The sequence below is a fragment of the Camellia sinensis genome, chromosome 13, assembly GCF_055761805.1.
Source record: "Camellia sinensis isolate YWXY chromosome 13, ASM5576180v1, whole genome shotgun sequence".
NCBI classification, from domain to species: domain Eukaryota; kingdom Viridiplantae; phylum Streptophyta; class Magnoliopsida; order Ericales; family Theaceae; genus Camellia; species Camellia sinensis.
The window spans coordinates 66,867,628-66,883,957 of NC_138973.1; the positions used below are offsets into that span (position 1 = coordinate 66,867,628).

Consider the following 16,330-nt stretch of genomic DNA (forward strand, 5'->3'; position numbering starts at 1 on the left):
ATTTTACTATATTTATATATTTTTTAAAAATGAATACCTCTAAAAGGGGGAAATCAATAGGACCACCTCCACATGAACCAACTCCAAAGCAAGGCACATCACATGTTGTTCTTTCAAAAGAGATGTTTGTCATATATCTCACCCAATAATTTTTAATTTTTAATTTTAATTTTATAAATTATAATATATTTATTGTATAAATTGACATAATGTATACATATGCATGACGCTCGTAGTGCAAATTCATGTGAGTGATTTTGTTTGTGTATAATCAAACTTTCCTTGTAGGTTTTCATAGAGCCAAACCTTGTTGGAGCCTCTGAATTGTATGCTATTATTGGAGTATATATATACATGCTGTTGCTTAGATCAATATAGATAAGTTGGTTAATCTTTGGAGATTGAAGATGACTAGTATAGAGAAAAAGCATGCTAATTTTTTTTGAGAACTTGTTCTGGGTGGTGATAAAATTGAGCATATGGTGTTTGCCTAAATGCCACAGAAGCAGAGATTTGCATTATATAGTCAGCAACCATTTTCCTAACCTTGAATTTTTTGTGCATGACACTTCTTCTATGGATCTTCAGAAAGAAAACAATTTGCATATTTAGTTTAGGCCCAACCTTGTGAGTGTTTATGAGATTGTCACATTTTCTTGTTTCTCTTCATCATTCAGCTTATTTTGGGATAATTTCCATTTACAAAGTCCCATAACAAATCATTCAACTTGGGTTGGCTTTGGTTCGTTTATTGACTTGTCAGAATTTGTAGCATTTGCCATATAAAATACCGAGTAAAATTGCAGAATGCACGTACTTCAAGTTTGGAATTTGAATTAAAAGAACCAAATATCCATCATCCAAATATTAAAATAATTATCTGCAAGGTAATACTAAAACCTACAATATATAATAAATCAATACTCCTCATAATGTGGAAAGAATGAAAGAATTGAATTGTAGCCTAAACTTCGATAGTTGTTTGATTAAGAGCCATGTATCGCCACCGTTCTTTTTCCACAAAATCTGCATCCAGGAACCGCGAAACAAATGCCCAAAGCCGATACATGTCTTCAAAGTTTGTCAGAAACCCAATTGAAGCCGTGAGCACATATATCCCAGTATGAAAACTGTGTTTTCTCTTATTTCCAACCATTGTTTCTTGTTCATCTTTTCTTTTCTCTAATTGTTTCTCCCTCTCTTCTTCATATTTGTCTGAGAACCAAAGACGGTGCAAGAATCCACAACTAAGAGAGATATTGTTTCGATCAGCCAACTTCTGTACAAGTTTTGGATCAAGCTTCTCTCCTTTCCAATCGAACACATTGAATGCCACAGCTGGTCCTCTCTTTATCCGTACCTTAGGTCCATAGATTCTTAGCAAGGGGAGTCCATTTTCTGAATGTGGATGTTGAAGGCTCATCAATGCATTTACAAGCCAGTTGACTAGGTACCTTGCTCTGCTACTGATCAGTATCAGGCCTAATGAATCTGCATGGTCCAAGCCCCTGCATTCCAACTCTGAACTCCCACTACCCATTTCACTGCTTCTAGATTGGGCAGAGTTTAGGGGCCTATTATCTACCTTAAAAATTTCAGAGACTGATAGTTTCTTGTGTTTTCTGCTGAGTTCTTCACTTTCTTGAATTTCTTGAATTTCAGAAATGTCATCTTCACTCTGGTGAAGATTTATTGATGTGGAGGATGAACTTGGCCCAGGTAAGTCCTCTTTTGGTAACTCAATTGTTGGTGATTGTCCCGGTGCAAGGCTCACAATCCCTCTGCTTGTAGCAATGTTGGATGTGGTGAAGACTGAAGCGCTTGACTTCTTGATGAACAGACATGCTAAACCAGATGGGTTTTCTCCGAAAATTTTAAAAAATGAACAGATGAGAAAGTCTGGCTGAAAGAGGGAAAGGCCTAAGGTCTCCATGTCCTTAGCTCCCAATGCAGTTGCATCAAGCAAGACATGCCACCCATTTTCTTGTGCCATGCTCATCCATTGGAAAGGATACCGCGCTCCAGTCATGCTAGACTGAGGAGGGAAAACAAACAGTCCCCTCTTCTTTTTCTTCCTCTTACTCACTACCATCTTCCTTAATTTTCTGGTATGAATCCTCAAACTGGGCCATGAGAACTCAGCTGACATGACACATGTGCCCCTATTCATGGCACTTTTGATCATCGCTTCCACTGCCTCACTCTCATAATCGTAGATGGTGACAAGATTCCGATTAGAATGGAATGGATATGAGTCTGCTAGAAGCTTAAAAGCTGAGGACTTGTTGGCAGTGAAAACCATGGAGTAATCGTCTTCTGAGATATTCATGAATTCCATGATTCTTTTTTGGATTTTGGATTCGAATTCTGACTCTTCACCTCCATATAGTATTTGAGAATTTAGACTGACTGATTTGTAAAGAATATCGAAGAAGGGAACATTTGAAGACAGTGATGATGAAGAGGAACTTGGATGAAACTGTTGCTGGGAATAGGAGAAGAGGCCATTCCCAACATAATCAAGACAGACATGGTTTGATTGGGAGAGATGGTAGTACTCTTGGGCTCGGATTTGATCGGCCAGAATGGTCTGTGAGTATTGTGGGTATGATTTGTTGAAGTTAAAAAACAATTCACCCAATGAAGGCAGGGACTCATGGTTAGTGAATTGAGAGTGTGGGTGGAGGGAGGAAACTGTGGCAGCATCAAAATCATACTGGCGAGTGGTGGCGGTGACACCAGTTTTGGAATTGGGAGGGGGTTTTTGCAGCTGATCAGGCAAGCCCATAAAAGGAGCTGGACAGCAACCATGACAGCAGGCTTTTGAGGCCTCTCTAATGCAAGGTGATTGCATTTCCCCCTCCTTCTGCTTGATCAGTACTCCCCACACTTTTGTTTTATCTTTTTCTTTGTGTGTTTTTTTTCCTTGTTTCTTCCACCCATATGTGTTCTATTGTTTCATTTGGCTATTTGGTAGTCTTGGAATTAATGTTAAGTCTTGTACTGTTTTGTGAGTTTTGGCCAGCTTGCCTGAGCAGGCATTCTATGAACAGGTCAAAGTAGTTGGTTGACTTCATTTCAATAATAATTCACAAACTACAGTGCCTCCTGTTCACTCCCTATCCATTCCCATTCTTCCTTCTTGTGGGGCCTCACCAATCCAAACCATTGGACATGTATACCTTGGGGGCATCAAGGACGTCCATAGCTTGGATTAAATATTGAGTGCGAAGCGATACCATTTTAACCAAGTGGGTGGAGTGAAACTGACCTTGTCTTTCACTTAACCAAGTGATCTCTATTAGTCTAGAAAGATAATGAACAAAATATTAGGATAAGATTGACGCAAAGTAAATAAATTAGCCTGGCACATCAGTGTGGATAAATTTAGAGGTGATGTTTTAGAGATCTTTAGTAATTTTACTTGTAGGATGGATTAGTTGTAACAAATAAAGATTGAACTTTGTATTTGAATGGCGAAAATGTGTGAAACACAGAAATAATTAACAGAATTCAAATCCTTGCTTGTGATTAGCTTAAGCACAAGTATGAATATGTGTGGTTGGTTGTGTGGATGATTTCAGTCCATATAGTTGAATGAGTAGTTCACATAGAGGGGGTTGGGGACAAACATCATTGAAATTGAAAAAGTAGGGTGAGAGAGGAATGGCGACCTGTATGGACCAGCTCGTTTCTTGTAGAGAGCCCTGTCATTTGGTGACCTTTAATATTATTAATGCATTTTTTCTTTCTTGTTATAAGTCGTGAAGTGGCTGTGGTCCTTTCCAAAAAGATAAAAAGAAGAGTATGGTACAAGGATGGTTTTGCTAGATGTGGAAATTGAAGGAGACAAGCAGAAAAGGGCAAAGAAGTTCATATGAGAGCCTTTTTTGTGTAGTGGCCGGCAAAATCCTTGCAATGCAGACCACAAATTCCCTCTTTGATTGATTCTGGGCTGCCTAGTAGCCATGTGGATGATGGGTAATTATTCAGTAGTTCCGGAATATCATATGGTATTTCAAATTAATTATGTATTGAAAAATTTTACAAGTGAAAGATGTTGACTTGTTTTTGTTAAGTAATTAGGTGACAAACGATGACTCATTTTATTGCAATAACTTATTGGTTGGGAGTACTACATAGCCAATGTAACATGATTTTTCATTGAGGACAATAGATAGAATCGAGTTTTGAATAAGTCTACATACACAGCAGGTACATGATGCAGAATGTGTAGATATAAGATGAAATGTATCCCCCTCCAAAAAAAAATAGACCTAAGATTAAATGTTCACAATTACATATGCGAAATTCATTCATTGAGTTTTTTCCTTCTCACTTAAATTTATTTATTTTTTGGGAGGGGGGGGGGGAATGTAATTTCTGTTGGAAAAAATGATTTTTGGGGACTTTAATTTAATATTAAAGTGTGGTGACTTTAATTAAATATTAAAGTGGGTTCTAACCATTTTTTGTGTTGGGTCCAAGTGAGCCAAAAACCATTGGGTTTTGAATAAGAAATTGCCAAGAAATTGTTTCATAATGTTAGATTCATGAATAGGATTTTAAAGAGTATTTAAATCTTTTTTTATAGCTAAATGGTGTGAATCCTTTGGGCATCCATACTTTTCATTTTGTGGAAAGGGGCTATGGATGCTTGGTGTTTTAATGACTAGCTTTAAAGGCTGGAGGCTTTTCCTCTCTCCCCTATACATGTATAAATTGAGACCCTCCTATCAAGTTTTAATATAGAAATTTTTGCTTCCATTTTACAAGTCAGTTTGCTTGATAGTTCCTATTGTGAGAGAGTGCTACCATTGTTTTGTTCGCTAAGCTAGACAGATAGTGCTTCTGCCGTAGCTGGTTTTGACCGTCGTATCCTGGGAGACAGACGCCGGGTTTCCTCAAGCACTCGACCCGTGAGGCGGCGAAATCTGTTTTAAGGAAACTGCTTCCGTGCAGGCTTCGGTTTTGTCTCTTTACCCTTTATTGTTTTTTGTGTATTTCTGTTGAAATTTAGTTGTGATTATCAGCATATGTTCTTGGTATATAATTTGTTTTCTTCATAAATCTATTTATTTAATTTCACAATTTTAAAACAACAAGCTTAAAACAGATTATATATATCTTTTCTATGAAATTGATCGAATAGATTTATATAGACTAGTAGGTTAGCTTTGTATAATGTTATTAGGAATTGTTGCGGAATTGCTGCGGAATTGCTCACTATTTCAATAATTGTAAATTATGCAATGGTACTCTCTAATTGCTTAGTTTAATTAGAATGCTCTATTATAATTTGCATACTTAATTGTATTAGTATGATCTTGTTTTATGCGTATGGTTCATCATTTCCCTACCATGATTTGCATGAATTTTAAGGTTATAAAATATAATTTATGGATGTTGCAATTTTGACATGCTAATTCTATTCTAGTCTCAATTTGTTACATGCTTATTATTTTCTAGGCTAGATTACATAATTTAATGTATTTGGAGTTATAGAGTTTTATGAATTGTGTACATGATTAATCTAAATTATCTAATTGTGTGCATTAATATGAATTATTTAATTGGGTGCATTAATCTAAATTATCTAATTGGGTGCATTAATCTAAATTATCTAATTGGGTGCATTAATCTGAGTTATTTAATTAGGTGCATTAATCTAAATTATTTATTTGGGTGCATTAATCTGAATTATTTAATTAGGTGCATTAATCTGAATTATTTAATTGGGTGCATTAATCTGAATTATCTAATTGGGTGCATTAATCTAAATTATTTATTTGGGTGCATTAATCTGAATTATTTAATTAGGTGCATTAATTTGAATTATTTAATTGGGTGCATTAACTTTGAATTTGACTTATCTATTTGGAGTTATTAGTTTAAATGTTTATAATGAATTAATTTCATTCATGACTCATGAGTATTGAACTTTATTTTAAAGTTGTAATTTAATTTTGAAGTTACAAATTGTATTTTGTTTTGGTACCTTATATTAGTTGGTTACTTATATAATTAATAGTTGGCTAGATGGTTTCAATTATTTATTATAATTAAATTTTTTAGATTATTTGTTTGTATTTTGTTGTGGTTTGCTACTAACTTTCTTTGTAGGGATACCAATGCGAAAAACAAATATAAAACTAAATGAATAGAATTTGGAATGTAAAAACAAAAATGTTTGGACTACTAATGTTTGTGTTGAATAGGAATACCTAAGCGTGGAAAAGCTTTTGGACTACATAGAATCCTTATGGATTGACTATTTTATCAAAATGTTTGAAGCATGTTTGCTTGAGATGTAATTGATTTGTTTACCAATTTGTAGTAGCAAGTTTTATTTGCTTATATTGTTGTAGCAATGGTTTTACATTGCTTGTAAAAGTTTTGGACCTTGGTTTGCTTTAACCTAGTTCATTCCTAAGAAAATTTAATTCTTAATTTGTTTATCACGGACTAGGAGTCAACATGCTCTTAAAAGTTTTGTCAAAAGGTTAACTGGGTTTTAAGTGGGACCGATGTGACCCCTCCAGTCTTCCTGGGAACTTTCTTGACCATGTTCGATTCTAAGTTTTGTGGTGAGACTAATTTTTGAATTAATTTTTCTTCTAAGGGATTTTCTAAGGGTTAAGTTTAATTTCTAGAAACACAGAAGTGATATTCTGGTGTAATTTTCGAAATGGAAACTATCACTGATGCTGTTGCTACTGCTAATGTTAGTGGGGATTTGAACCCCGGGGCAACTGGATTGCCAACCCCTACTGCTGTGACCTCTGTGGTCAACCCTGGTGTTACTCCGGCTGTTCTGGAAGGACCGCTTAGTCACCATGAGCGCCCAGAAAAATTTGCTAGGGAAAACTTTAAGAGATGGCAGCAAAAGATGCTGTTTTACTTGACCACGCTAAACCTTGCCAAGGTTCTAAGTGAGGATCCTCCAGCCGTGGCAGAGAATGAGCCTGACAGGTAGAAAGTCATGGCGCTTGACACATGGAAGCAGAAAGACTATCTTTGCCGGAACTATGTGTTCAACAGCTTGGCAGACTCACTCTATAGTGTGTTTTGTTCCAAGAGCTCAGCAAAAGAATTATGGAAATCTCTGGACAAAAAGTACAGGACTGAGGATGTCGGGGCAAAGAAATTTGTGGTTGACCGTTTCCTTGATTTTAAAATGGTAGATTCTAAAACTGTGATAAGCCAAGTCCAGGAGTTCCAAGTGATCTTGCATGAAATTCATGCTGAGGGGATGCCTTTGAACGAGTCATTCCAAGTTGCTGTGATCATTGAGAAACTTCCCAATGGTTGGAAGAATTTCAAGAATTGCCTGAAGCACAAGCGCAAGGAAATGTCTGTTGAAGAGCTGGTTGTCCGACTCCGGATTGAAGAGGATAATAGAAAGAAAGGAGGGAGTACCTCCTCAGTAAAGGCCAATGTCGTTGAGCATGGAAAATCTTCTGGGATAAGGAAGAAGCCCCTGTGAACAAGAGCTTTAAGCTGGGGCCAAGGGGTGGTGTTGCAAAGACGTCGGCTTACAAGCCGCAAGAACCTGGTTATCGGTTCTTTGGGAAGTGTTATAACTGTGGTAACGAGGGGCATCGAACTAGTGATTGCCGCAAGCAGAAGAAGCCATACAAGATCAAACCTCGTGCTCATATGGCAGACTTACAAGAGCACTCCCATGAGGAGGATGATATGCACTTGTCTGCCGTTGTCTCTGAGGTGAATCTGGTGGGTTCAAACCCAAGAGAATGGTGGATTGATACTGGGGCTACACGCCACATTTGCTTCAAGCATAAACTGTTTACAACTTTCGAACCGGTTACAAACGGTGAGAAGTTGTTTATGGGAAACTCTGCTACCTCGATTGTTGAGGGGAAAGGAAAGGTGGTCCGGAAGTTGACGTCAGGAAAGGAGCTGACCTTGAACGAAGTCCTGTATGTTCCGGACATTCGTAAAAATCTTGTCTCAGGGTCTCTTCTTAGTAAACATGGTTTTCGCATGGTTTTTGAGTCCGACAAGGTCGTTCTTACCAAAAGCGGAATGTATGTGGGTAAGGGTTATATGTTGGGGGGTATGTTTAAACTCAATGTTCTGTCTGTTATCCCAAAGATGAATAAAGGTGCATCTTCTTCTGTTTATATGCTTGAGTCTTCCAATTTGTGGCATGGTAGACTAGGACATGTGAACTTTGAATCTTTACGTAGATTAATCAAGTTAGATCACATACCATCTTTTAAGATTAATCCGAAACATAAGTGTGAAACTTGTGTTGATGCGAAGTTGACAAGATCTTCGTTTCATTCTATTGAAAGAAGTTCAGCACCGTTGGATTTAGTGCATAGTGATGTGTGTGACTTAAAATTTATACAATCACGTGGTGGCAATAAGTACTTCATCATTTTTGTTGATGATTGCACTAAGTATTGTTATGTCTATTTGCTCAAAAGCAAAGATGAGGCGATTGACAAGTTTGTTCTTTATAAGAATGAAGTTGAGAATCAAGTAGGCTGCAAGATTAAGGCTCTAAGAAGTGATCGTGGTGGTGAGTATGAATATCTGTTTATTGAGACTTGTACTCAATCTGGGATTATCCACCAAACCACGGCGCCTTATTCTCCTCAGTCTAATGGGATTGCTGAGCGGAAGAATAGGACGCTAAAGGAAATGATGAATGCAATGTTGATAAGTTCTGGATTGCCACAGAACTTGTGGGGGGAAGCAATTCTCTCTGCAAATTACATTCTGAATAAAGTACCCCAGAAGAAGGTGGACAAGACGCCGTATGAGTTATGGAAAGACGTTAAGCCTTTGTATAAATTCTTACGAATGTGGGGGTGTCTTGCAAAAGTGGCGATTCTTACACCCAAACGGGTTAGGATAGGCCCGAAATCTGTGGATTGTATATTCATTGGTTATGCACATAATAGTAGTGCATGTCGGTTTCTTGTTCATAAGTCTGAAATTCCAGACATACATAGGAATACCATAATGGAGTCAAGGAATGCATGTTTCTTTGAAGACATTTTTCCTTGTCGAACCCATGCAGGGGTTCCAAGGTCTTTGGAGCAATTTGATGAGCTTGCTAGTGAGGATGATCATGTTGATGATCCAGGTGATGATCAAATTGAGGTTTTAGATGAGCCCAGACGGAGTAAAAGGGCTAGGACATCCAAATCTTTTGGTCCAGACTTCTTGACTTATATGGTTAAGAATGAACCTCAAACTTTCTACGAAGCTGTGACTTCTCCTGAGAGTCCTTTATGGAAAGAAGCGATCAAAAGTGAGATTGACTCCATCTTACAGAACCACACCTGGGAGTTGCTAGATTTACCTCCAGGTTGTAAGCCTTTAGGCTGCAAATGGATTTTTAAACGAAAGATGAAGGCCGATGGGTCTATTGACAAGTATAAGGCGAGGCTCGTTATCAAAGGGTACAGGCAACGAGAAGGCCTGGATTACTTTGATACGTACTCACCTGTAACTAGGATAACATCCATTCGCATAGTGATTGCGATAGTAGCTTTGCGCAATCTTGAGATACACCAGATGGATGTAAAGACAGCTTTCTTAAATGGGGATTTGAATGAAGAAATCTACATGGAGCAACCTGAAGTATTTTCAGCTCCAGGACAAAGCAAGAAAGTCTGTAAACTTGTATGGTTTGAAACAAGCGCCTAAACAATGGCATGAGAAGTTTGACAATGTAATGTTGTCAAATGGGTTTCGAATCAACGAATGTGACAAGTGTATTTATGTCAAAGACACTGACAGAGGTTATGTCATTTTGTGTCTATATGTTGATGATATGCTCATTATAGGTAGTTACGATGAAATGATTAAAACTACCAAGAAGTTGTTAAACTCTAAATTTGATATGAAGGATATGGGCATTGCAGATATTATTCTGGGAATTAAGATTACCAGAATCTCTGGCGAAATTGTACTTTCTTGTCTCATTATGTTGATAAGATACTTGAGAAGTTTAGTGGATCAGATACGAGTGTGTCATTGACACTTGTAGACTTAAGTCTACACTTTACCAAGAATAATAAAGAGAGTATCTCTCAGTTAGAATATTCTCGGGTAATTGGAAGTTTAATGTATCTGATGAGTTGTACTAGGCCAGATATAGCTTACTCGGTTAGCAGGCTTAGTAGATACACAAGTAATCCTGATGCTTCTCATTGGAAGGGCATTGTGCGGGTGTTAAGGTATTTACGCTACACTCGGGATTATGGGCTGCATTATACTCGATATCCAGCGGTGCTTGAAGGATATAGTGACGCGAATTGGATATCAGATATAAAGGACTCAAAGTCCACTAGTGGATATGTGTTCACTCTTGGTGGGGCAGCCGTGTCTTGGAAATCTTCCAAGCAAACGTGTATATCTAGATCAACGATGGAATCAGAGTTTATTGCTTTGGATAAAGCAACGGAAGAAGCAGAATGGCTTCGCCATTTCATTGAAGATATTCCACGTTGGTTTAAATCTATGCCAGCTATTTGTATTCATTGTGATTGTCAATCTGCAATTGGTAGGGCACAGAGTAATATGTATAATGGAAAGTCTAGACATATCCATTGTAGACATAATTCCATACGACAACTACTCTCGAATGGAGTTGTCTCTTTAGACTATGTAAAGTCTAAGGACAACATTGCAGATCCGCTAACCAAAGGGTTAAGTCGAGTGTTAGTCGAAACGTCGTCAAAAGGAATGGGGTTAAGGCCTTTGGAAGTTACCGGAATGGAAACCCAACCTAGTTGACTGGAGATCCCAAGATCTAGGTTCAATGGGACAACCTAATTGCGTGTAACGGTGGTATGTCACTGAGGAGGTTAAACCTCCAGCCATTCCTTCTTTTAGTGATACCTGCAAGTGTAGAGGATAAGCTGAGCTTTTAATGACTCTTATGTGTTAAGCTGTTGAGCTAAGTATTGGAGGATACTTTAGTAGAGTCACCTATGTGAGTTTGAAGTGGGGCCGCTTCTAGAAGAATTGGGCAGGCCAAGATTCTTTGAAACCACTCGCTGAACCAGGCTAGTGTCCAGGGCCACACAGGGCACACCAGTGAGAACATAATGGTGGTAGGAGTAATTCCCGTGTGAGATCTATTGTCTCAGTTTACATAAACGGTAGAGCAGTTCAAGATGTCTTATTCACTGATCTGCCAGTAAACTCGATAGGTTTTCACTAGGAGAGGTTCAAAGCCAAAAGCTACCTTCTCTGATGTCGGGGTTAGTCCGTTGTACTCTTTCTCAGAGTCTTTATTGTTGAACGATGTCCGTTTGTTGAGTCATTTGGTCAATTTTTATAAATGTAGGGGATTGTTGGAAAAAATGATTTTTGGGGACTTTAATTTAATATTAAAGTGTGGTGACTTTAATTAAATATTAAAGTGGGTCCTAACAATTTTTTGTGTTGGGTCCAAGTGAGTCAAAAATCATTGGGTTTTGAATAAGAAATTGCCAAGAAATTGCTTCATGATGTTAGATTCATGAATAGGATTTTAAAGAGTATTTAAATCTTTTTTCTTGGCTAAAGGGTGTGAATCCTTTGGGCATTCATACTTTTCATTTTGTGGAAAGGGGCTATGGATGCTTGGTGTTTTAATGACTAGCCTTAAAGGCTGGAGGCTTTTCCTCTCTCCCCTATACATGTATAAATTGAGACCCTCCAGTCAAGTTTCAATATAGAAATTTTTGCTTCCATTTTACAAGGCAGTTTGCTTGATATTTCCTATTGTGAGAGAGTGCTGCCATTGTTTTGTTCGCTAAGATAGACAGATAGTGCTTTTGCCGTAGCTGATTTTGACCGTCGTATCCTGGGAGACAGACGCCGGGTTTCCTCAAGCACTCGACCCATGAGGCGGCGAAATCTGTTTTAAGGAAACTGCTTCCGTGCAGGCTTCGGTTTTGTCTCTTTACCCTCTATTGTTTTTTGTGTATTTCTGTTGAAATTTAGTTGTAATTATCAGCATATGTTCTTGGTATATAATTTGTTTTCTTCATAAATCTATTTATTTAATTTCACAGTTTTAAAACAACAATTACATTGTAAACATATTTTTCAAATGCAAGTCATCTTGTGAAACTAACACACACTTCAAATTTGAAGTCGCACTTTGAACCTATGATGACTTTGTTAGAGTCATGTTTTTAAGTTACAGTTTCAATTAATTTATTGCAAAAACTCATAGAGGCCGAGTTTTCAAAATATCAATTTTAACTGAAAATTGTGTATTTCATTGAACAACTTGAATTTAGAAAATAAATTCAAATGAACTTGCATTTGAGAAATAATTTAGTTTGATAGTTTCTCAGAGTTTGTAGTATAAAACAGAGGAGTCATTTTCAGTTAAATGCTTTTTTGCACCAACACAAAAGCAGGTCGCATTTGTCATTTACTCCCTTTGCCCAAGTCAAAACCTAACAAAATAGAAAGAAAAATTAATTTTTTATTAATGTGTTAACTTAAAATTGAATGTATTAAGTAATAATCAATTAAGACCGTTTGATAATCACAATTCATATCACTTAAAAATTGAAGTGTCTTATAAAGTATAAGCTAAAACTTAAAAAAAAAAAAAGTTGTATAAAACTTAATTAATTCTAACTAAATTTATAATTAATTCTGATTAAATTTATAAATACTAAATATAAGTATCGACATACACTATTATAAACTCATTACCATTACCATGACCACCACCATCACCAACACCATGCCACCATCACCACTACTACTACCACCACCACAACTACCAACATTATGTCATTACCACCACTATCACAACCACCATTACCATGCCACCGCCACCACTACCACTACTACTACCACCACCACCACGATCATGCCACTACCACCATCACTATTGGTACCACCTTTATCACCATTATCATTACTATTATAAACACCACCATCATTTTATTACCATTACCATTAGTATCGCTACCACCACCACCACCACCACCATCACCAAGTCATTGCCGCCACCACCATCACCACTACCACTACCACTACCACTATCAGCACAATATAAAAATTGAAATATACAATATGAATATAATAAATTTCAAATTAAAAAATTCAGCATTCAGTTTTTAATATTCAATTTTTACGTTTTAACTCTTTTTTTTTTAAATAAATAAATTTATTATTATTATTTTTTAGCAAACACCACCATATTCTTAGCTTAAAGTTTGGACAAGTCTTCTTGCGCTGTTCTGCCTTTAAAAAGAGATCACAAGCCTCAACTGAAGTTTAAGAAATTAGTTATGCAATATTTTATGTGCTATCATTAACAAGAAACACAATATGACATTACCCAGAATCTTAGTACAATCTTTACATAATTTTATAAGGTTTTTTTTTTTTTTTTCATTTTTTTACATATTTTTATAGTATATTTTTAAAAAATGTATATAAAGAGATTGATGATCACCCATTGAAGCGGTCATTAATATATTTTGGGTAAATTACAAATACGTTATTTGAGATTTAATTAAAATACGAATCGCCTACTGTGATTTTGAAAATTACATTTCACACCCTAAGGTTTCTAATTTTATAATAAATCGTCCATTTTATTAATAAATTATCAAGTCAATTGACAATTTTTAATGATGTTAAAAATATGTTTCAATTAATAATTTAGCTAAGTTTATTATTGTATAGGAGTACAATTATGAATTTCATTTTTTTAGTTAATTCTGTTAAATAAAAAATTCTAATAAGGAGATATTTGTAATTTTTCAAACTACAAGAGGCAATATGTATTTTAAGCAAACCTGAGAGGATGTATTTGTAATTTACCCTAATATATTCCTTAAAAATATCTTGAACCTCACTCAAGTCTGATTTCAAATTCAAAACACAAATTTCATTCCAAGGGTAGCTCTATTTAGTTTTGGGTTTTCAAAAACAATTTTTGAATTTTTTATTTTCGTTTTTTTTTAATGAATTTCTTTAGTGTTTTAAGCAAAGTTTTAATTTTTAGATGCACACCTAACCTAAATGTACTTAAAAAATAAAAATTTTATTTACAAATATTCTATTTTTTAATTGTATATAAATTAAATAGATTTAAAACATAAAAAAATTACTAACACAAAAAAATATAGAAAACAAAAATCACAAAAACTAAAAAACTTTTTAAAAACTCAAAATTAAATAATTTATGTTTTGAACATCGAAAACGAGCTAGATGCTACAACACCTCATCAAAGGCATCAAAAGGCAAAACAAAAAACAAAGCAGAAGGTGCCTTATAATTTATTTATTTACACACACACACACACACACACATATATATATATATATATATATATTTTGAGGAACTACAGAAAAATATTAAAAGAAAATGATAAATATCTATTTATTTTCTTCTCAATTTCTTAATTCAATTAAAAAAAGTATTTCTTATATATATATATATATTTTATATGTTATATTATTTTTTATATACATATCACAAATCTAAGATCCGAACATAATGTTAGTATTTCAATTCAAATTTGAAATATGTTTACCCGCTGAGGTATAATCATTCATTTTCCTTCAACTCTCCAAATTAAGTGACTTTTGCTATAAAATTCTATGATAAATTACACTAACCTCTCTTGAGCCTTTCAGGTTTTAATTTATATAACATTTAGTCTTGTAAGAGGAGCTAATTTGAGTCCGCTAAATTAATTAGGTCCAATAGCCCAAGATTAGTGGGTCCGAATTTATCGCCATCAAACGGGCTGAATTGCTCTAAGCCTCAAAAGGGTTCGGATCCACGAACTTAGAGACTTACTCGGGTCTGGACTCGAAAGGGTATTGAGCAAGCCTAGAAATTCGAGGCACTCGGACTCGAAAGGGTTCGGATCCACGAACCTAGAAATCCGAAGCACTTGACTTCGAACGGATTTAGACGCAATCTAGAAGTCGCTCCGTTAATGAGTCCCGGAACATTTGCGGGCTCGGAGCTTTTTGGGATCTATGCACCAGAACCATGGGCATAATGGAGTTCGAACAAAGGACCCGATCCCAAGGACGGTGAATGGAGATAAATTCACTCTTCGGTTAAACTACTCTATACCCGGGTCGAGGTGGCACGATCTAGGGGGTCCTTGAGACTCGGCAATATTTACAACAGGACGTCCTCTGGGACTACCCCTGACCTTTTGGGATGATTGGGGATCATTGGTTAGGTGTGGCTAAGAAGAAGGGTTTGCCGAGGGGTTGATCTCCTCTTCGGGGTTTTTCTCATCCTCTGAGAGGTCACCTCCTCGGACAAGGTGGTTAGAGAGAATATTCTCCATGTGCCTTGCACTTGGGCTCCATCCTACATCATGAGGTGCCTATAAATAACACCCACCCATAGCTTTACAAGGGATGAATTTTGGAGAATTAACTCTTGGGAAAGAACTAATTTCCCTTCTCCATTATCAACCTTGAGAGTGAAAGTGGGAGATCCATGGGAGAGCCTTGCCATTATTCTCTCTCTAGCCACTTTGTCTTCTTCTTCACCCAATCTCTTATCTCCGTCATCTCCTTTACTCTTGTGTTCTTAAGTTGAGACTATTGAAGAATCTAAGCCTCTCATCATCTTCTAATTCGAAGTTGTTCTTCAAGGATCTTCAAAGATCTTCGAATTTTCCAACTCCTTTCTTGAACCCTCTCCTACATTTTGGCGACTCCGTTGGGGAGGCGGATTGGTTAATGGTCTCAATGAGATCTGGAATCCACACAACTCTAACAAGGATGGCGGGAGAAGATGAAGTTCACCAACAAGGATCCTCTAATGGTGAAGATGACAGGACCATGGTTCCAGATCAACCACTTTTGCTTGAGGCCATTCAGGGACTTCAAAATACTCACCAGGAGATTCTTACCACTCTTCCGAATCTCACTCACACCATGTTGGTGATGAGTTCTAATTTTACACCGACGCCAAACGGAAATCAAACTGGTGGTGGAGTTATTCCCGCCGGAGCGCAAAATCAAATCCAAGGAGAAATAGGCCCTAATTAGCCTACGGCTCATGGCAACACGGCCACAGTAACACATGCTCAAACCACAGTAGGCGGCAACAGTTTGCCCATGCCCGGGCTCCATGGCGTGCCAAGCCAAGATCCAATGGTGACTAGGGGAGGTTCTGGTGTAATAAATGGCGCTCCAGCAATTGTTGGTGTCCAGGAAAACATGAGGGGCATAATGGCGCAAAAGGGAGCTTTGCCCTTACCTAATCTTGTTACGCCGTCCGTAAATGTTACCTAAGCACCAAGCGAGCCTCCTTTGGTGCCGACAACAAATTTGCAAGCACAACCCGGCA

The 16,330-nt window shown here is 36.8% G+C and overlaps 1 protein-coding gene across 1 annotated transcript; it reads right to left on the reverse strand.

Moving 5' to 3' along the window:
- Window positions 1–814: 814 nt before the first annotated feature.
- Window positions 815–3,077, reverse strand: LOC114322360 (uncharacterized). The gene has a single exon (XM_028269646.2). It carries the CDS (start codon window positions 2,852–2,854, stop codon window positions 965–967), a length of 1,890 nt encoding a protein of 629 aa, XP_028125447.2. The 5' UTR covers window positions 2,855–3,077; the 3' UTR covers window positions 815–964.
- Between the last annotated feature and the right edge of the window lie 13,253 nt (window positions 3,078–16,330).